This window comes from Cyanistes caeruleus, chromosome 7 (genome assembly GCF_971803275.1).
Source record: "Cyanistes caeruleus chromosome 7, bCyaCae1.hap1.1, whole genome shotgun sequence".
Classification (NCBI taxonomy): domain Eukaryota; kingdom Metazoa; phylum Chordata; class Aves; order Passeriformes; family Paridae; genus Cyanistes; species Cyanistes caeruleus.
In genome coordinates this window covers 24048133-24071711 of record NC_141707.1, presented here as the reverse complement: position 1 = coordinate 24071711, position 23579 = coordinate 24048133, and the positions used below count along the sequence as shown (strand labels likewise).

At 38.9% G+C, this 23579-nt stretch overlaps 1 protein-coding gene across 11 annotated transcripts in view; it reads right to left on the bottom strand.

Moving 5' to 3' along the window:
- Positions 1–2216: 2216 nt before the first annotated feature.
- Positions 2217–23579, bottom strand: part of FIGN (fidgetin, microtubule severing factor) — a 369233-nt gene continuing 347870 nt past the window's right edge. For 10 of the 11 annotated variants that reach the window (XM_086896845.1, XM_086896844.1, XM_086896846.1 and 7 more), the window contains one exon: positions 2217–6649. In XM_086896845.1, coding sequence (XP_086752971.1) covers positions 4401–6641 — 2241 coding nt within the window. In that variant the 5' untranslated portion in view covers positions 6642–6649 and the 3' untranslated portion in view covers positions 2217–4400. Of the gene's footprint in view, positions 6650–7089; positions 7213–23579 lie in introns of those variants that run through there. The other variant, XM_086896851.1, reaches the window with a different exon arrangement.

Below are 23579 nucleotides of genomic sequence, written 5' to 3'. Positions count from 1 at the left end.
TTCCTTTAAGTCAGAAGGGTTATACCACCTTCAAACTGGTGTAAGTGGAACTGTAGGAAGCCCTACAACTTTTGGTGGCCTTGTTTTGTGACAAAGTGTATCCTTCAGATCTGAGTAATACACCCTCCCTCGTGATGGAGTGCTTGAGAGAAAAATACAGGGGGATTATAAGAACAGCCCTTTACCTGAAGTCATTTGTATTTGTAGACAGTGAAAACCCTGGTCATATCCCCAAATTTGCTTTCAATGTATTAGCATCTTGATGCAGGAATTAATTTGTAACTCTTTAACTAGACAATCCCCTAAAGCAACATCCTATGAAAATCCACCTAAATATGACCTTGTACCATTTTACAGAGCACAGCCTCCAAATAGCTGGTAAAGACACCCAGATGGTGTTTGGCCTATGTATTTTAGTCAGATGGTTGATTTTCCCCTTGGTAGGTTTGTAATGCTCAAGAAAACATTTTGCCCATCTATCTGCATTTGAGTAGAATACAGACTGACTAATAGATAAATAATCCATGTGAAAGTAAATAGCCTTAAAGTAAACTGCCTTCACATTCCATTGATCAGCTCAGTCAGCAAACTTTTATATATTGTCACTAATGTTCTAAATATTTTGAAGAGAAACATGCCAGAAGTACAGAGTATTTCCATTTCTGTCTCACATAAGGTCATTATGAACTCCTCCTTGAATTGATATTGATCCCTCAGCTTGCAGGAATATTCCTCCAATTTATTTTACTTCTGTTGCTATAGGAATTATTACTGAAGGTACAAGGAAGAAAAGGAGCTGATGCAGAATGGAACCCAAACATAAAAATATGACGCAAAGCATCTGCAGTGATAGGCTGACACAGCAAATGCTCTTTAACCATTTCAGGTTCCTTAAAATTCAGGGTTGTGCCAGTGGCAGGAAGCCCCAGCCAACCAACTGGACATTTCTGTGGCAGCAGCCTCCAGCTTTGCCTAATTGTAAAAGACAACAAACAGTTTTCTACCATGGAAATGTCTAAGACCAGCAAATATTTAATCCTGAAAACACCATTAAAACATATTTTATCTCTCTTCTCAAAACCAATCTGACTCTTTGGAACCCGCTCAAGCTCAGGACTGTGCTTCAGCCTTCCTGGACACTCTTTGACTAGAAGGCTGCTGAGAAGGGTGAAGGACCAGCAGCCTGCCAAAACCTGCACACTAGGGACAAAACAGGGGCTGAAAGTGGGAGAAGGAAGGAAAGCAATAAGAAGGACAGGACATGGCAGGGGATTTAGCCAGGTCAGGCCTGAATTTCATCACAGGGAGTGGCCAGAAAACAAGTTGGAGAAGGGTCAAGGTGCCTCCTGTTAGAAGTTCCTGGCCACGCTCTCACCGAATTCAACAGGCACCCTCCCAAAGCCATACAAAGGACAGCTGCTGATGAAGAAAGATTTGGGTAACAATCTGGCTCTGTTTTCCTCCCCTTTCAGCAGCTGTGATAGGGTGAAGTTTTCCACTTCTGCTGCCCCAAAGCTGAATTGAGACCTGGAGAAGGTGAGCATGTGTGTGTGTAACCTGCATTTTTCACACCATTTCAGTTTCTGCCTGCTTCTCACTTTGGTTAACATTTGAAAAATCCATTTCCCAGAGTGACTTTTTAAAGAGAATGACTTAAAGCTGGAAGCCAAAAGGACTGTCTGTAATTTTGTTTGCTTTTGGTTTTGCTACAGGATAAAAAGAGCAGGAAAAAAACACTCAGTGCGTAGTTTTCATTTTACAAGCTGCAAAAAAAAAATCTGTTAGTATAGTTGGGAGAAAGAGTTTATCAAAACTTGTCTGAGCCTTTTAAATGAGCACAGCTCATAGGAGATATGAAAGGCAACGTCTAAGACAGAAATTGGGTCAGCAATCTGCAACAGTGTACTTTCCAGTGTGAGCAGTGTGAACCTACAGCTAATGGGGATATCAGCATCTCCCAAATATGAGGATGGTGGAATGACTGGGGTGAAGAAGCAGCCTGTGGAGGTTTGGGGAAGCAGAAAGACTGGGCTATAACAAGGATCATAGACTGTAATTGCTGTTGAAAAGAAAAAGAAAAGAAAAAGAAGAAAAGCAGGTGATGTACTTAAGTCTTACTTTCTATATCCTTAATGAAAGGCACTGTTTTTAAAATGGTACTTTTATGCTTAAAACATAAAGTTTTAGATAGACAAAATGTTTGCCAGGAATCCATCTTAAATTAGATTTTGGTTTATTTGCTCTGTTTTTAGCATGTTCTATCTAAATATATATATATATATATCTTAAAGGAAAAAATAAAGAAAAGTAATAATCAAGAGTCATAAATTTCCAGCAATATCACAAAATCCCTCATTAGCTTTCTGAACGCTAAAAGTCTCCATTGATTTAACAAAACGGACAAGGTCTGTACAATTTTTGAGAAGACAAACATGACCTAATAACAGATTGGTATCTCTCTTCTTGGGGCTTTTCAGTGCATTTATTTAATGGTCTTGACGTACATTACTTAAGAGAAACATTAAATGCCAGTGCTTTGCAACAGTTTTGTTACTGTTTCCTTAAAGTAAACAAACAAAAAATACATTCAAAAAAGCAAGGCTGTTTTGTTCATGTGATGGCAGAGGCTTTGGGCAGCTGCAACACGCACTGCTCTTGCTCAGAGACATTACCCAACATCAGTCAGCTGTCACCAAAAGAGTTGCACGGAAAGCATTAAAGGATAAAAAGAAAGGGGGGCTGGGGTGGGGGAGAACTGAGCAAAATGCCACACATGCCAGCTAGTCTTTCCAGAAGGAAGACACCAGAACATGTATATTTGGGGGAGGAAAGAGGAGGGGGGAAAGAGCACTAACACAGAGAAACACTTGACTTCAGGGGAAAAAACAGCAGCTCTCTGAAACTTGTTTAGCAGGTTTGCATTCCTAATGTAATCTGACTTGTGTTGGTGGTGGTTTTTGCCCTGTTCCTTACTTTGCTTTCCAAGAGAAACGTAACAAAACCGAGGTAGAAATAATGGTGGGCACACTCCAGCCTGAAAGATTTCTAATGGATGCTAAATGAAGACTGCATTAAGGACAATGAAGCCATACGTACACAACAAAAACTCAACTTTACAGTTTGGGAAGGGAAGTAAATGTACTTTGAGGGTTCAGTTTTGCTTTGTTATTTGTACTGTTCGTTTGGTCACAGTCCACTGCACTGCTATAAACAGCTCTGCAACCCATAGCTCTGCCAGCGACCTACACTGATTCCACTCCCTACAGCTTCACCAAAATAGCCTCAAAACTACGACTAGAGCCATGCAACAAAGGCCAGCCGTCACAGCTTAAGGTAATTTGCCTCTCGGAATCCTACCAAATCTTACGTTTGACTGTTTCAGATGCTAACATAAACCGATTAAGTGGCTCTTTCATTCATCTATGCACCTACTAAAGACTGTATCACCTTATTATCAAGGAGCAATATGCTGAAAACTCTTACAGTTTACCAATAAGAAAAATCGCTCTTCTCTGGTTTGATGTGAGAAATTGGCAAAAGAACCATTCCTGAACACTGGGAAATGCTCCTGTTTTTAAAAACTGTAAAGCTTCAGTCATATCACGCTTTAGTTTTTTTTCCTGGATACATTCAAAGTAATTTTCCTTGCCATATTCCAATTGTTGAGGTAAACATACATATTTAATATAAAGTAACATTGAAGCCTAGCCTATAACTCTCAGCAGTACATAGTGCTTTCAACACATTCCTTTGAGGTACTGTACAAATCACAATCACTTTCCTGAGTTTTTGCAGACAGAACATTAAAAGAAATGAACTGCAGAAATTAAGGTCCAGATTACCATTACCCTGTTTTACCTGTTCTTAGTTTAACACCACAGAACAGACAGGATTGAGGAATACTGTTGCTCTTAGAATAGCAAAAATCTGGCTCTCTGTCGCAACACAACCGTTCATCTCTTTAGTCCAATAATGTTTGAAGTTAAAGCTCTTTTTATTAGCACATGCCACCAATGTAATTGTGAGGCAAACAAAAAATAAAGCACCACTTCAGGCACTTGACAGCAACTAAATCTCAAGAACAGCAGAATGGAATCAACACACAGGGTTCATGTCCTTCTGAAATCAACCCACTTGCACCTTGCTCCTTGGTGAGTATTGTCTAGCTTGAACAGAACTGAGCATCAACATGCGCTTTCTGTCATGTGTGGCTTTTTCAGATCAGCAGCTCTTGTTTGATGCACTTTTCCTTCAAGTATACCCTGGCTCTTTAGAGGCAAGGTAAATCGTAGTCTTCCCAGTACCCTTTGCAATTTTAACACTACTGAAAAGGGTTCTCTACCCCTATGTAGCAGATTCTGTGTGTGCCAACATTCATTACATTTTTTTTTAAAGTAGCATCACTGACTGCAACCAAACATTTTGTTCCATTCAACGTATGTATCAAGCTCTTTTTGAGATATGCTAGGCTGTATCTTGCAGAAAGCATTTTCAAAGTCTTGATATGTAACTGGCCTCAACTGGCTGGGCATAATGGCTGAAAGGTCTGTGGCTGGCATGGCATGGAGTGGGCCCACCACGGCTTCCTGACACAAGTGAGCCACATCTAGTCCAGAAAAGCCTTCTGTGCGCTGGACAAGCAGTGCAACCTCCTTGTCATTGAGACAGTAATTGTGCTGTGAGAGCAGTTGTACTATTATCTGGTGTCTCGCTGTGCTGTCAGGAAGTGGGATTAAAAGTCGTTTCATGAAGTACCTTCGAAGAGATTCATCAATTTCTTCTGGTTTACTCGTGGCGCAAATTACTACTATTTGGTCCTCAGCAGAAGTCAGTACAGTGTCCAGCTGCATAAGGAACTCGGTTCTCATCCGACTTACTGGACTATGTTCTTCACTCACTTGAGAAGAAAGGAGCATGTCAATGTCACTAACAAAAATCACTGAGGGTTGGCGACACCTTGCCACGAGGAAGGAGGCGTGGACAATTTTTTCTCCTTCCCCTAACCACTTTGTGACAAGGCCAGAGCCAGTGATTTTGAAAAACGTGGCCCCCAGCTGACTAGCTATACATCTGCCCATTAATGTTTTGCCTGTTCCCCGAGGTCCAAATAAAAGGATGCTCCGAGGTAGAGCAGTCAGTCCATTGAATGCATCTGACCTCAATACTGGCCATAAAACCTCCTCCTTAATGACGGCCTTTACTAGATCTAGGCCAGCAATGTCGCTCCAGTCCACGGGAGGTCCTTGGTTGATAATCTCATTGGTAACAAGGTCAATGAGGTGTGTGTCAGTATTCTTCAGTTGCTCGTCCACAGAGTGGTTGGATGAGGTAGCTGCACGAAGTCCCGGGCCTTGCATTGGGTGAGGGAGGAGCTGCCTGTGCTCATCACCGTGCTCATTCATTACTGGGGAGCTATACTTCCCAAACGAGTCACTCGATCTTGAACCCAGCGAGTTTTTAGCAGTACTATAGGATGGGGGTGTTAGAGCCCTACTGGACTGGCTACTGAATTTCCTTTGCTGTTCAGAGGACATTAGCTGCTTTGTTGGCTTAAATGCTAAGGATGATGTTTCAGCACTTCTGTCAAAACCATTCCCTCTGTTTGCATTTGAAATGCTGTTGTCTGGCATTCGATACATTGGACTCTGTGTAGATCTCTGTTGGCCATAGCTGTAATTTCCATAACTGGAGTCCATTTCTCCTTGCCCTGCCATGTAGAAAGCTTTCCTTTTGAGAGAGCTGGCTGAACTGTTTGTCAGGGCAGACGGCGCAATTGGCGTCAGGCCGTGGCCCTGGTAGGAGTAGCTGGGGACAGTGGTTGGGGGCAGAGGGGTTGGAGCAGGGATTCCTGAAGGCAGGTAAGCCGAGGGTGGCGGGGCACCCCCAGGACTGTACCCAGGGCCAACAGCGGTTTGAGGAGGGTAACTGGCAGAAGGGTAGCTGTAACTGGAGAGGTTGGAGGTCCCGTTGTAGCCAGGGACGAGGGCTGGTGGTGGCGGTGGTGGCGGGGGCTGTAAAAGTCCCGAGCTGTGCAGGGGGGATGGATGAGGGGATGGAAGTGCAGGTGCTGGCTGGCCGCTGTAACTGGTATGCAAATATGAGCCATTGTATCCTGTGGCATATTCCTGAGATGGGAGCCCTGAATGAAGACTGGGAACGGTGTGGCTTCCACAGGTGCTGCTGGAGTAACTGGGTTCAGCCAGGTTACTGGCCACCCCAGGAGAGCTCCCGATGCTGGCTGAAACGTCTGCGGGAGGGAGGGCTGCACTTACCCCAGCTTTGCTGGCGGTGATGACATCTGGGACACAGTTCATGGGATACACGCTCTCCGAGTTCAAGGATGGCTGCCAAGGCTCACTTTCATTCTTCCGACCATTCACCAGCCCCGAGGGAGCTTCGGAGTAATTGCTGAGAATGGGTCGCTCAGCCGGGCCTTCCAAAATCCCGGAATATTTTTCTGCATACTTTTTCAGAAGGTTGGAGGCGGTCAGAGCCGAGATGTCGTCGTTGGCCCAGGCGTACTGGTACGTGCGCTGCAGGTGCCCCCGGTAGGCTTCCACCTTGTGGGCTGGAGACCGGGTGGTTGAAGTGATATCGAAGTGCTGTTCTGGCCACTGGGCATGCTCCGGCGTCCACTGCATCTTCAAGCCTAGGGCGGTAGGAAACAACAAAGTCAACGGTGACCTCAGCTTTTCCCTTATGTTTTTAAATGCATTCTCAAACATACAGTCTGTGAACTTCTTCAGCTCTCTGAAACACTGTACTTAACACCACATGTCTTTAAGGAAAGAACAGGTAATGCCCTTAAGAAGTGCTATGGTTGGTTTGTTACAGGCACATACACGCATAGACAATTTTTTTGCCAATTCAGTAGGAGGTCAATTTTTTGTTTAAAAAAAAAATATAGGTAATGCCATTGCTCTCGAAGTAATTAAATAAAACTCAGTACATTTTAAATACTCTGAGTGGAGAATTATTGTAAATGTACAAGGCATCCAACTGCTCTGTCCTCTTTCATCACTGTTTCAGTTTTATATTTTAACCAATATAAAAATATGAGACACAGCTGACAGATCACATCTAGGATACCTCTCTTATTTGGTACTGAACACCTAGTTAGCAGAGTATAATGCACCCTGCGCAGAACAATATGACACAGACATAGCAGGTCATTCCATAATCCAACTCTCATCTAAAGTGGTCCACGACAGTTTCAAATCTGCTTCGTGGAGTGCAGCAAAGCAATCTCCCAGGCAGCGCTCTGTCGCTTTCATCACACAAAGCCTACAACTCGGTATGAATTACAACTGGCTCCTTTCTGCCTCTCAGTTCTGTTGTTGAGGGTCTGGAAAAAAAAAACAAGCATGACTTGTCTGTCGGTCTCCTTGCTTGCTTTCTCTTCCCCCCCTCTGCTTCACAGCCTCCAGGGTACAAAGAAAGAGTGTTAAAGAAAAAAAATAAAGGGAAAAAAAAAGGATGAAGAAAAGGAAAAAGAAATGAAGCCAAGTCCCTAAAAGTTCTGTGGCTTCCACAGCTAGCTATAAAAAACCCCCGAAACAAACAATACAAAACCAAAACCAAACCTATCATTAAAAAAAAAAAAAAAAGAAAAAACGCAAATGTTTTAAAGCAATTAATATTTTAGTAATGTGATGTGAATTATTCCTCCTCTTCGTAATCCACTGCAATAGGTAAGAGCAATTTACAAGTGTTAAGATAACCCCCTCCAACTTGTACCTGTGCATGGTAGACACATTGCTGGGTTTTGTACAGCTGTATCAAATAGACCTCCTTAATCTCTCTCGTATTACCAAAAGTGATTTTTGCAAACAGTCTTCTGCCCTCTGGCACAGATTCCCTGATAAGGAGGAGGCCTAGTCGAAATGAAGCATCTGTGGCACTAGCTCCCCTCTGAATTACTGCAGTCTATTTTGACAGCTTCTACCCCCTCCTGTTTTTCTCCCCAACCCCTTTAGCTCTTCATTGCCTGACTCTGGCATCTGACATGGCCAGCTTAGCCTCGCTGAGCTAAACCTAACACAGCACACAGTTTGGTAACAGAATGGCATGTTTATTCCCTTCTGACTCCCTCTTCCTTGTTTGCAAAACCACTGCACCAGACACTGGAAGTTAATTAGCAGGATGATGCTGTGCTAATTGTGTTAATTTACAAGGTTTTAGTCAAAGAGAATCATGCCAGGGCTGGCACTGCTGTCATGCTTCCGACTTAATGATTAAGAAATACTGAAAACAAGGTGGGAAGGATTGCAGTAATTACACAATAAATGAATAAAGCAACAGATTCATTTGCAATTATATTTTACTGTGGTTGCACTAATTTGCATTTGGATTCTTTTTTTTTCTTTTTTGGATTCATGTATTTGCAAATCACCAAATCATTTAAATTTAGGCTGAAAATGGCAAAGTACCTCTAATTGAGCCTTATATTTTATTAGTACAACTACTGCAAATCTCACTCCTCCTGAGCATGCCATTGATTACTTGTGGATTTTTTTCTTCCTGAGCATTCTCTTTCTCTCTCATTTTTCAAACACTTTGACAACTTGATAAAAGTGTCTGTTAACAATTATACAGTTATCCTAGGAAAGTTAATTCAGAGAAGTGCTTTTGACAAATGCAGCTTTGAGACTGAGGTTTTTGTCAGATTTATTTCTATCGTTTAGCATGAATATAATATTTTTTGCTAATTGTCGCTGATGCTTCAACCATTACCTTTCAGAGGGAGTAAGTATATAATGAAATTGGGAGAAATTATAGAAAGCATGTATTTAAAAAATTGCATTTTTAAAATGTAATTTTAATGACAAACTATCAGAAATTTCCAGAAATCACACTTTGTAAAATTCTGCTGGAAATCTGAAGAACAAATCACCAAGAGCCAATTGCTAGTAATCAGTATCTGAAATTATTCTAATGTCATGAGAAATACCACAAGCTTTTTTAAAAGCCAAAATTATTAATGTTCCTGTAAAATAGAACCACATGACAGCATACAAGTTCACTGCCTCATATGAAAAAAAAAGTCAAACAAAACCAACAAACAAGCAAAACCAGTGTTCTGTAATGTTTTGCTTATAAGGTTACCAAAACACAGAAAGCTTCTGTTACAGAGATGCAGAAAAACTTGAGTAGGTTGATGTTTCACTAGATACTAATGAACAGATGCCATGGGAAAAACTCTTTGCAAAGAAAGCACTAAGGCAGCAGTGAAACTTTGGAAAAAAAAGGCAAAACAGACATGGATGAGCAGAGAACCTGATAGGGCTGCATTTGTACTTAGCTAATGAATATGTTTCTGGCACATTGTTTTTTTAACTGCTTCAAAAAAAAAAAAATCTATTCAATTTAAAGTGATAAAAGAATGCACTGGGTCAGAGCTCAACAACATCACACACTACCTACTCTGTGAGCTTTTCAAAATACCTTTCACAAATACTTTAAAAAAATCATTAGTTGGTCTTTTTATTTAGAATAGATCATGCGTTTTTAAAATAATTTAATTTATAGTCACAGTGAGGAGATGTGTTTTGATTGTGCAAAAATTCAATTCTTTGAATTTTATTCATCTAGATTAATTTCTTTTCCTTATTATGAGGCTGCAAAAGAATGTCAGAAAATCTAAATTATCCATTATAAGAGGAGGGAAAAATCACATCATCGGCATTCCTTATTTAGAATAATTGCTAGATAGACCAGTAGTTTCACACTGTCATGCTATCTTTGGATATGCTCACTGAACAATAATTGAAAGTTTATTTATTGATGCATATTAAATACCAGTGCATTTAACAAAGGCTGTAAAGGCAGGATTAGGCTTTGATTAGATAAGCTTAAGAGAACAGGACTGTTCTGATCCCATGAAACATGAGCATTTATTCCAGCACATCGCAATCATTAGTGTTATTTGGAAGCATAGGTTAATAGTGAACCATAAGCATATTTTTTGCATTAGTAAGCAGTGGAGAAATCTGAATTTACATGAAGTCTACTGGAATGGTCTGGAATGGGGGGCACAAAGAGCCATTTCTTCAATTTGATATTAATTGAAAAAGCAGAAAACTTTCGCTAGGTTTGACTCTATTTGATAATAGTTCACAAATTGTTTGACTAAAGTCAAATGTCTGATTTGGGAGAAAAAAAAGAAGCAGCAGCAGCAGCTGTTGTACTTTTTAATTATACAAACATTCCCCTTCCCTGTGCCCAGCCCAAATTGCTTAATGTTTGTAGCCACTTCCTCTCCATATTTCAAACTGTATTTTAATAATTGCTTTTTGTTTGAGCAGATATATATTTCTGCATTTCTTTTGTTAGGAATACAAATGCTGATACAAACATCTAAAATCAGGTAAATCACGGCATATTTAGAGGTTGCATTTTTTTTATTTTAGTGTAATTTAAAATCTGACATTAACCACAGTCCTGCAGATAGTGTATTTGGTTAATAAGTTTCTGAAAAGCAAGACAAAGCTGAATGTATTTTTTTTTAAAAAAATTTTTACTAACTTAGGAATCCACTGAACTACCGACATTTTTCAACTGTGTAAAGTGTGCTGGTATGGGCTGTAAAAGGCAAAAGGGAAAGGAGTCTGTTCTTTAAGTATAGGTATGTACTTATCAGAGAATTTATTTTAAGATAAATTTAATATATTATATAGAGAGGCAGTGTAGGCTATTTTAGCAGTATCTATTTTTCCCTGTCCTGACAGCCTTGCTATACATCCCTGCTCCATAATTCTTACAGTTGGATATATCTGGATTGTGGATTGTGTTTAAAGTAATTATAGTCAACAATTTCATTATGGAATTACTTCAAACTGTTTGACCATATTTCCCCTTCTAATATTGTGCACTTAGCCTGAAAATGGAAAATCTAGTACACAATACTTCATCAGTTGCACATATAATAATTCCATATGGCCGAAAGCCACTTACATATTCAGATATATGAATTCAAATTAAAAACAAACAAACAGGAAAAAAAATCCAGAGTTATGAAAAATTAACATTGTAATCTCAATGCAAAAAGGAACAAGCAACATCTACATATCCTCACTGTCCAACGGGGCCTGATCCTGCTGGGAGCTCAGATGAGTTTGTGCACACAAAGAACCCCCAAGTGCTGGTGCCCTCAGTACCAGGTCAAAACTTCTCATCCCCTTACAGGATTATATCTGTCAAAAAAGATAAATAACTAGCCCTTTTTTCAATTTAAATACAAGGGTTTCTGTTAAAAACGGCATGGAAACATGGTCCAGAAATAGGACCACAGTGGGTGAAACCACCACAAAGGATTTACAGTGTCCCAACTCACCCATTTGACTAGTAGCAACATGCTTTAGAGAAAGGATACTGAGACTTTAGTAAACCTCTCATCTAGTCACACCTCTAATAAAATAATCAAACTAAAATCATATACAGCTGTAGATTTCTGAAGATACTGGAAGAGATTGCACTGTACTTCTACAGATGCTGGTGAAAAAAACCCTAAATGCCCTAGAGCTGCTATGCACAAGGCACTAGAAGCAGGGCAGTACACCAACCTTCCCAACCAGTACCAAAGTTTCAGTTTGGATCAGCGGCCTTCAAGTGTTCCTTCAACATACCTGAGGCAATAGAAAATAATTCTCTTCTTGTGGTCTCTCTTTTCCTGCCCCATTCACCCCTGCAGTGCATAGGTCTTACCTAGCACAAATCTGCAGCTTCCTTTGCAAGCATCAGGAGCTCAAGCAGGTTAACTTTAGGCCTGTTGTTAAAATATGATACAAGCAACTGCCTAATGCACTGTTGAGAAGGGCTGCACTGCACCAGGGGTGCAAATGGATGTTTCTGCTAAGTGTCCATTGCAGGTGGGTAGGAGCACAGTGCTGCAAGGTAGGAAACATCTCTAAAGCCACAGCTCCAAGTATCACCAACCACTTTCTCTCTAGACTTGAAAGTGTGTGTGAACTTCATCACTTTGGATTGCTTACACATTTAGCCTAGGAGCCCAAAAACTGTTCCTGCCCACTGAACTACTACACTCAGCCCTGCCCCCACTTATTCAAGACACTGAGTATTTAGACAACAGACCATAATGATTTTAGACAAGGGTTTGCTTCTTGTGGACATGTGGAGATTTGCTCTGCCAAAAGAGCTACTGACATGAATAGGTGTTTCATTGGAAACACGCCAGTATACCTCAAATCCTTTATTTCAGTGCGGGATGAAGGTGTTAGTACCTTGAGGATCAGGCCCTAAAGTCACATTTTAAAGTCCTTCTCAAGTATGGGAGAGCAGAGCTGAATAAATGAGTCATACTGTAACCGCTGTTCAAGATGTAGGACACACAGCTCCCTGGATTTGTACTAAATCTGATAATATTTTATAAGACTGTATACTGTCATATGTCCCGTAATAATAAAAATTAATTCAAGATAAAACAATTCTTTTACACTCAATTTTTTATTAATAAGCATAATTTCAGCTGTTTGAAGATAGTGCAACTGATCTCTCTTAATTGGAAACAGGAGGGATTTTGAAGAGTGGATTGAGCTAATTATGTTTTGCAGGGAATAAAAAAAAAGGAAAGAAAATGATTCCCACATTTATTTTCTAATTACTCAGTGAAGACCTCTGCTCTAGTCCATGAGGAACTCCTTTGACGTCAAAGGACTCGGTGGGAGGATGAGCCTCCAACTGAGATGCCCAGCTGTACAGTCCCAACTTTGTAAGCTTTTTTCAGTAAGTGGCAGCTACAAACTCACAAAAACAGGCCTGGAAAATGCTCTCAGCATTTTGTTGGTAGGGGTCTGTTCTTCCCTTTATTATATATGCATGCCCTGCACATCAGTGGGAGCAAGCTGTTGGTAGGGTATTTACAATATGATTTCCATCTAGCAAGGATAGTGAAAACATTTCAATCTTTAGAACAAAACATCTAAATTATGAGTAATATTGAGGACCACATATGTGTCAACAGCACTTAAAGATGAAAGCAGTAAGTAAAATGAAACATATTTTATGCAAGCCTGGAACAGTTGAAAATGAAATTATGAAATTAAAAACTAATTCCAAACTGATACTCCCCAATTATCTAACTTAAATACTGTCAAATGATTATTCTTTCAAAAATCACACTTTCACACCTTACAACACCAAATTGCAATACATTTACAGGAAATGAGTTCTCTTCCCACAAGCCCCCTCCCTGCCATTTACATAAAGCAGCCTTTGATAGTCACAAAGACATTTCTGGCTAAACAGCCCTTAGAAGATCCATTAGCTTCAAAGGCCTTAAGGAACAGAAATAAGGAGAAATAATAATCAAGCAAGCAAAGGGAAACTATGTCCAGAGAGGACAGTGGCGTATTTTGCCAGCAGAAGCAGGCTGGGTGCGGAGGCCAGCCTCGCAGCAGCCCGCAGACACGGCCGGTGGGGACTGGAGCTATTTCTGAGGCGCTCCCAGGACCTCCCAGCCTGCTGCCCACCTCGGAGCTGGTGGTTTCTCTGCAGCAGCAATCCCTGACACAAAAGCACCCTTGCCGTGGAATCACCTTGACGCTCATGCACACGTGCATTGGAACCCATCTATGTAGCAGATTGGGTCATATTTGTGATTAAATGCAGCTTATATTTGAAATATTTTATTATGTCGGTTTGCCCTTACCATACTAATTTGCTCATAACACTTTTCTAAACCAACTAGAAAACACACTAACGAAAACAATAAGTGATTTTTCTTTTACTCTATTATGATACTTCCTCTTGCTAGGATTTACATTTTTAAGCTGTTTTTGTCAAGTGGCTCTGAACAGTGCCATGTCTTTAAACGTCCTAGCATGCTCTTTGTCAGTGCCAAATGAATAAGATCATAATAATTCCTGAGAGAATACTCAGAAAAACAATAGCTGCAAACAAATGTAAGCATAACTTACATGAAAAAAATTACTTTTTGCAGTCCACTGAACATACACTTATAGCTATAATGTATTTTTAAAAGGTTTAATATACCACATAATCTATGATTTTTGCCCATATAAACATGAAAATCAATATAACTGCTGTAGGATAACAAGTGATTCTGGGAATTAGAATATTCATGTTATAAAATAAAACAATGAATGAATACAGAGTTTGGCCACTTGGCACTAGTATTTATGCAAATTTGAAAATGTAAAATATTTTAGACCCAGAGTGTGAATGTGCTCCCACTGAAATGCTTATTTCAAGGCTCAAATAAACCCAACTGAAGCTTTTAGAAGTGCAGCAAAATGCATACTCTCTTTTTAGGCAACAAAACAGTAGAAGTAGCCTCTTATTTGGTTTTTCTTCAAGAAGCGGAGTTTGAGGCACATTTACCTTGAAAGAGCATAACACAAATCCTTAAAAGCAGAGCAGACAAAATACTTTCATGCTTTATCGTGTTTCTCACGTAATCAGCTGAAGCAGGTGAAACACAAAACCCTGAACTTGTTTTTTAGCAAGTAAGTGAGAGGCAAAAGGAATAAATTTTCAGCACTAGGGAGCCTGTTATGGAACATTCGGATCTTGACCTAAAAGCTTCTAGGAAAAAAAAAAAAACCTTTAATATGTGAAAATTGTAATTTTCAAATATCGGATTCTAGTATTTTTCCATTTCTGTTGCTAATCATGTTTTAGCAAATTGTTTCCTTTTACTCTTTAATTCACACTTAGAATTATTGCTTTGGTTGCTTGCCACTAATAAAGCTTTTTTAAAACCCTTTTTTCATGTATCGTAAATCCATTAAGACAATTTCCTTCTTAAGCTCACTTCCTTTTGCCAAATAAAGATCATCAGGACATATCACACGTGTCCAAAGGGACAGCAGAGATAATGAATATGTATGTTTTATGTCACAACAGAGCACTCCCCTTGTTCTGCAGTATCGACCTTCTCTTATGTGAGTAAATAACAGGTGAGCACTTGTGCATGAGGATAAATGGGGTTAAAACTGCCAGGCAGGGACATACTATTTGAACAAAGTGGGTGCACAATAAATACAGATTTAACTGATGCTGAATTATTTTTATACTGTGTTGTTCCAAAATGTTAGAAAATCACCTTGCTTAAAACCGTAAGACCAAGTTAGATAGGAAGAATTATTTAAAATATATTTCCCTTCAATTAACAGCAGCACTCTGTATAAATTCCACTATAATATAATTTTAATATATTTTTCACTCATCATACCTAAAAAAAGTAGGTATGTATTTCACAGCTTTATGTATAGCAACAAAAGGTTAATTCCAGAGATCCATCTGGCCAACTCTATTTGCTTTGCAAATATGAAGGTAAAGCTCAGTTTCAATAAATTTCAAATAATTGTAGTCATGTTTGACCCATTACATTCAACTAACATAAGTGAAAAAGCAAATTTACATGGGCCAGTAGCACAATGCTCCAGCTTGGAGCTAGGAATACTGCTTTCCTTTTAAAGCACTTTTTTCTAAAACCTACCCTTGTAGGATAGGTATGAACAGTTGCTTTACTCAGATTAGAGTACTTCTGCTAATTAGCTAAATGAGAACAAATACTGATTAAATGTATATATAGAAGTAATCTGATACTCAAGAAAAAAAATCCCTAACATGTGTCCACAGTATACAAAGCTTTCACAAAAATTGTTTATGTTATTTATGCTTTTTGGCAATCTGCACATTAATTTTTAATGAAATAGTAAAGAGATGTTGTGTCTCACACTTCAGTAAAAATATTCTATAGCCAGGACTGGTTGACATAGTGCATTAATTCAGTGTCCTTCACTCCTGGGACCTGTGTATAATTTAGTCCAGCCTGAAGAAAATAACTTTGATCTGAAGGCTGTGGAAAAAGCTACATATGAAATGAGTTTTGGTGGGTTTAGTGTTGTTTCTTATATACAAGACGACATATGAAGATAAACTGCTTTAGAATGCTCCTGACATGGCCCAGGATTAAGAGCAGAGAGCTCTTAGCAGAGCTCATCCACTCTCTCCCTTTTTCCCATCGTACCAGACACACACCACACACATTTCTCTCTACTATACGCTTCAGAGCAGCTACTGCTGGCACACACTGCCTTTGCAAAGAGAATATCCTGTGCAAACGGATTGTATTATCAACCTGTACACTGATTTGGAGTCTCCATTAAAAACCCAAACATACAACAATGTCTGTATTACAGTATGGGAGATCACGTTGTTGTAAGGAGGGATGATGTTACCACATGGAACCCGAGATTTCCTCCCCAGCGTAGGGAACACCTCAGCTAAGTCATCAGAGCTGTACTAATCACGCTCTTAGGGAAAAAAGCTCCGGCACAGCTCCTTCCCCGGCTCGGCTGTGTGAGCAGCTGACCCTTCCTTTCCTTCCTGCTCCCCCCAAAGCAGAGAAACAAGATTAAAAGCAGAAGCACAACCAAAGAACTGACATCCTAGAAAAACTAAGCTGAGATAAATCTTTCCCCCACTTAAACCTTTCAATTACTGTATTTCAAAAATTCCAAAGATTCTTTCTTGCTCACTCAATAAAATGTATCTGAATTAGCTGCTGAAAAATGGGATATAGCCAATTTTTTGCATGCTCTTGGTTTGGGACTTACTGTATTATTTCCTGAGCATTTGAAAGGAACTATATAGATTGTTCAGTTGGCTTGACAAATTATCTGGGGGACGGGGAGAGGAGGAACAGGGAATTTTCTATAGACAAATATAGAAATCTCTCTCTGTCTGCATTTATATATTTTAGACACACAGGCACCAAGGCACCAAAGAGAGAACGTCTCAACTGAGAAATTGAACTCTGTGTATGCTGGTATTTTTTCCATATTCCTTGAGAGAGTGGTAAGGAAAAGAGTCTCACTCGTCATATTAGATGTTGGTTCTTCTTTCTCAGAAAAAAAAAAAAAAAAAAAAAAGTGAAGTTCATCCTGCAATAGGAAAAGTTAAGCCATGTCCTAAGACACACACAGTATGCCATTGAGAGGGTGGCACAGGCAGAAAAAGAGGGCAGGAAAAAAAAAATAACATGCTGGTTTTAAAAACAGAAAGAAATTATAGAGCCCAGGTGATAAAATGTCACATTCCTTTGCAGCTATCACACAAAATTAGCCATTTCTCTAAACAGTTTCAAGATACAACAAAAATCTAAACCATGCAATGATTGTATCAATAACTAGCTGAGTACTGTTGATGGCTTAAATAACAATAATCTGTGTTATTTTTCTGTTACTTTGTCCATAGTCTTATTGCATATGTAGTCACCTAATGATGAAATACTTTTAAAATTTGCTTCAGGGTACAGAAGTCAAGCTCCACTGATTAGCATCTCAAAGCGCACTACAGGCACACATTTGTATAGCAGAATAATAGCACTTGTGTTTGTACGCTGCTAAAAAAACCTCAACTTCCCCCCGCCTCCCCACTATTTCACTTGATGTTTGATGATGCACACTGATGAAAGTCCTCTCACAAAATATATATAATACATAACAGCTAACTGTAAGAATTTCAAAAACAAGGTAGAAAGGCAGCATCACAAAAAGGAGCCAAAAAAGGGGTTTTGGGGCCAATACAAGATACTTAGATCCCAGGTTCATGGTCTCGATTCTCCTGTCACTTCTCTGGTTTGAAGTCAGAAGAACTACTGAAGTTTACAATTTATTGCAAAGGAGATAAATGTGTCACATTAAAATGTGTTAATTACACAAATTATATTTTATTCACCAGTGTTTGGGGTGCGTGTTTAATAAAAATTCATCACGGAAAATATTTCATTAAAATCTTGATAGAGAGTTCTGATATTCACTGCACTAGCTCAGCTTCTGATTAATTTCCTACGTCTAATTAGGTGGCATTCAAACTTTATTGAATGTGAGCCTTCCTAAAATTTGCTGTAAACTGACTGGACAGTGTCTGATTTCAGCCACATTCTGAGACACCAGTCCAACAAATTGCTTTCAGCAGCCCTGTATCCTTCCCTGTACATCCCCCTTCTGCCATTTCTCCAGGCATACTTTATTACAAGGCTTTGGTTAGAAAAGTCTCCATCTAATTTTGTATTAAATAATATTAGAAAAGTGCATCCACTTGGATTTAGTATTAAAAATGCTATACACTATCAACAGGAACATTAGAATCTTACTAAGTATTCAGCACTTATAAGAGTAATTTCTTTTTTCTATTTTCATCCAGAATGTGTAAGTAGCATATAGGAACGTTATGAATTATATTAGTGCTTAGCACTAATATAATTAAACACACTTGGATTCAAGAATTAAGTACATAAACAAATAGATATTCACTTAAGTATTTGATACCAGTAGTAAACATTAAAAGTACTTTTACTACAGAAAAATAATTTTTAAAGTTAAAACAAAGATCAGATTGAATTATGAGGTACTGTGAACACTGTGAGAGTTTTGTGATTGCATGCAAAAGATTTACAGATCTGTAAAAGATTTACAGATAACAATTGAAAGGTGCATTACACTAATCAGAGGAATGCATAACCTCTGCAAAGCAGATAGGAGTGAATCATTTTAATTTTCATTCTTCTTACAGTTTTATACTATTACACAAGGGAAGCAGAGGAAACCTAAATATGACCCTATTTAGATATACTAACTGAAAAGTCTTTGTAGAATTTTTAAGCAAACAGGATTGTGCTTCCAACGCTGCCCATCTAGTTTTCCAATGTGTTAAATTGGATGGCTACTTGGACAGCTCTCTATTCATTACTGAACTGTGGAAAGGAAACACAGAGGTGGCATTTTCCTTTTAAACCATCTAATGCCTTGTAGCTAGATTCCAAAGCATCAAGGAGAGATTTCTTTTTTTCCCCCCTTTTTTTTTTTTTTGCTAGACAAGCTGTCGTAATTGAAATGAAGTCTAATCAGACTCATTACTGTTTTCAGCAATTTGCACCACCAAAGATGCTTATTAGGTAACAGTGTTTAATAAACCGCTCTTTAGAAAACTACCAGTAATGAGCTCTTAACAGCCAATCTTTAGCGTGAATGTAATGTGAAAAGTGTTCCTAGCACTGAATAGATTTTCACATTTAGTAGTGTCATAATTAAGCTCAAGGAATTGGTAGCTGTGATGATAGATATTTACTGCAATATAGACTTTCCTCCCCATGAAAATATATTTGAAAATACTTGGGGCTCAATATTTCCAGAGGAAATTTTAAAACTGCTTAAAGGACTGTGTGAGGCTGGATTAGGTCTATAAATGATACTTAATCAGAGATTATTTAGGTAATGTACAGAGTACTGCAAGCCTGGTATCAACTACAAAACATGTATAAAGTTAATTTCACCTAGCTTTGTTTGACTGCTCTTCCATCTCTTAAGAATTCCAGTCATTAATATACAAATAATAAATGTTGTCACCAGCTGAATAATAATGAACAAAAATGGCCAATAACAGGAGATACTTGAAAAAACACTTGTCAGTTCTTCCACAGTAACAGCTAAAAATGCTTGAGAAAAAACAGCAATTTTACTTTGGTTTCAAAATAAAATTATGGATATCTAATAAATGTATTTATATTTACACACACATACATATATAGCCAATGCTGTTTCTCCTATATGCTTCACATACTATCAAGTCCTAATATCTACTTAGCAGCAGAACCCCCCAAATTCTTAAAGAACAACACAGCTCTGAAAATGTAATATTGTGACATATATTATTCATAAAAGACAGCCACCCACAAAAGCTAAGTTTTCATCGATAGAAGGTTCAATTTAACTAGACGTACACCTTGCCGCACTAGTCGCATCAATACTACTACCTAACAAATGCTGAAAGTGGCAAAAAAGAAAACAAATTGCATGTATAAACTCTAGCTAATTAAATATCCAGAGTGAATCTCGAGGAATAGTTTCTGTTCTCTCATACGATTGATTTCAGCTTGACATAATATTTAAAGTTATCAATAAGAAATGACCGAGACAACCTTTTTCTCTCCCAATAGAAGAAATACATCGGGATGCAAATGTTGTTTTGCTTACTAGAGATTCTGCTGGACAAGGTTTGTGTTGGCGGCCAAGACTTTGGAAAGAAGTGCATAAACATGAGTAATCAATAATGAAACCACCAACAAAATGATGAAGACCAGTTCTCTTTTTATATTGGCATTCCATGTTAAGATGTTAAGAAGAGTTCCTTACTGAATGAGTGTTCCCACTGCATCCTTTGTATACCCTAGCCCCAAACTTCAGCAGCCCTAAATGCAACCTCTAAGCCTTCGTATCTGTTTGCAGCTTTCTGAATCAATAGGACAATGAGAACTGACACTACCAAATTAATGCCAGTTTCATCTGATTCAGTGGTATGTGCTTCTTTGCACTACAAAGTGGAAAAAGGAAAAAAAATCCCAACACAGCCCCACACCCTTAACTCATTCCCAGATGGGTTTTTGTAGCTTTAAGATCAAAATATCTTCCAGTATCTTAAGTCTGAACTGAATTTTACTTAGATCCAACATTTTTAGTGTGGCTGCTGCTTATCCTATCATGCAATTCCAAACTCTGCACCTTTAAGTCAAATACTTAGCTTCTACTCCTTGCAAAATAACATAACATAAAGCACGATAAAATAAAATAACAGAGACTCCACAACTGCTTTGGACTGCCTCCTCTTGTACTTGTGAATAATGCATTAAACTTCACATCATTCGTGAGTGACAACCCGATGGTCCAAGATGCATAATATGCATTTTGTACTGTTGATTTTACTAAGCACAGATGCTCTGAAGCATCAATTGTTCATTAGTAAGTCCTTCAATATCATACATTATGATATTTTTTGTACTTTAAAACTGGAGTTGACAGAAATGTAGCATTCACAAGAGGTATTTTAGGCATCATTATCAAGCTATGGTTACCATCCTTTCTTACTCATAACACAAAATTAAAGCAGGGGGAAACCTTTGGTGTATTCCCTCTGTAGCCTGACACTACCACAAAAACAACAGCAAGTTAGAGAATCACTTTTCTGCCTCAGATCCTCTGTATTTTATCAAGTCTACAAAATACCAGTCTGCTCACCTAAGATGCTGACCCCAAACACTGCCTGACTTTCAATAGCAATTGAGACTTTTCCTCCTGATATCTCCAAGCCTGCTTAACCTGATCACAAAAGTCTGATTTGACTTTTAGAGGAGTTTCCATTGAAGAACTAGGACCTACCAAATTTTATACTACTCCAGGCTGCTACCCTGAGATGGTGTGTCATGTATATCTGAGTATGGACTAGCATAAGAAACTGAAAAAGCGTAGGAAGCTAAAGAAGGAGGTGAAGCTACAAGGGCAGGTTGAACTCCAGGCAGAATGTGCCCCAAAACACTGAATTGGTCTGAAAGAGCAGCAGCACCCTATAAAAAGGACAGCGAGAAGAACCTTAACACCCATATTTAAGGCGCTGCCATCAACCAGAGCCTCCACAGTGTAGAGGTTGAGGACTCTCCACAGGGCCAAGCAGGAAGCAGCTCAAGTGGGAATGTTTGCTGTCATCAAAACCAGAGTTGAGCCCTGGAGTAGCTTGTCTCAGGACAACTCCACCACAAGACAGCATAAAAAGCAGAAATGGCAGAAATGAGACTTCATGCAAAATTTGTTGTAGCTTTACAGTAGCACAGACTTACTCCTCCATCAATTAAATTAATTATAGTTCACCTTCTCCAACTAGGACCACAACTTGCCCTTCAGCAAAAGGTACCATAAACAATTGTAGCGTACCTTTGAGTACAGAACACCTCAGATTTCAGTCCTCTCTTCTCTCTCTTTATGGTGATTTTCTAGTATATGAGGGGGAACTACAAAAGAGCCAGAGAGGCACTTTTACAGGGGCATGTAGTGACAGGACAAGGGGGAATGGCTTCAAACTGAAAGAGGGCAGGTATAGATCAGATATTAGGAAGACATTCTTTACAGCAATAATTGGTGAGGCACCAGAACAGGTTACTCAGAGAATCTGTGGATGCCTCAACTCTAAGTTTTCAAGGCAGGCTGGGTGCGCTTTGAGCAAAGTGACCTAGTGGAAGGGCATGGCATGTCCATGACAGAGAAGTTGGAACTAGGTAATTTTTAAGGTCCCTTCCAACCTAAACCATTCTATAACACTACAATTTCTATAACTCTATGATTTTTTTATTGTGTGTGTGTCTGTGTGTGGAGTAGAAAGCAGCTTGGATGAAATACCATATGAAACTGTTTCACTTGGTGTCCTGCATGGGCTTTTTTTGCCAGCTTTTCCAAAGGAACAAACCACCCCTCCAAACCCAAAAATAAACTCAATTGTTCCAGTATAAGCAATCACTTGACCGAACAACTGCACACAAACCAACTCTGCAGACTGCCAAGGCTACTGTTCTATTATAACACATTTACAAAAGCTACATAATAGATGAGTTGCAGCAGATGAGAACATTTGTCCAACAGAACTGCAATCCTTTATCTTAAGGCAGACAATATTCCCTGCATTTCAGACTGGTTTAAATACACAGACTTGCCAGTTCTTTCTTTAAAGGTAGAGCAGTCTAGTACACAACTTTCCCAACTGAAATTGCTTATTGAAATATGTCCTTATGAAATGAAGGAAGCAAAAGGAACACCACCAGGTCTTCTGCAATACAGCTGTAGGTTTTGCTGGGGGATGGGGGTTAATAAAGCAAATGCATGTGTAAGTGAGGAACACATTTGCAGGCTTTAGAGGGATTGGGGTGAGTGCAGCAGTATCTAGCAGTCCTTGTCTTTATTTTTCATTGAGTCTATTTTCTCCTTCTCTACTACAGAGCTTTCTATTTATTTTAGCATAACTCTGTATCTTTGTCATTAAACAATCAAGTCCTAATAAAAAACATAATGCAAACAGCCAGTTGTGTAATGAAAAACAACACAGGGTTGAAGGGGGGTTCCTGCCTGATCTCAGCAGCAGATTAGCTTATGCCCTGCAGCATGAGATGGGAAATATGTTCCTTGCTATTACAGTTTTGATTCTGTATTTGTATTTTATGTGAATTGTAAAGAGAAGAATTATAAAGCTTTGATTCAGAGAATCTCTCTCTCTTTCCATGTATACATATGTATAAATGTACACATATATTTATTTCCCGTCCCAGAGCAAAGATGATGTTTATCTCTAGTGATGGCTCAATGTCTAGTCTGGAATTAACACAGAAAAATCACACAAACAGAAAAGCACCACCATGTTTTGGACTGTCCCAGTACAGACTACATCAACTGCAATCCTGATACATATCCTTTTGAGAAATGCTAGATGACCCTTTTGTCAGCAACCTTCCTGCTGCACTACAGTATATGGCAATATTATTTCTGCCTAGAGAAAGATATAGTTTCATTTAACAAAAAACGTTAAAAAACCCCCAGTTAATTCCTTTTATATCAAGCCACATTAAGAGTTTATTCACTGGCAACAAGATAGGAGATCTCCAACAGACACAGATCTTTCAGATGCATCTTTTTTTCCTGTATCTGACACACATGACCTCCTTCTCCCCTTCCCCATTCCTCAGTTCTTTACATGCATTTCTGCACTGTCCTCTATCT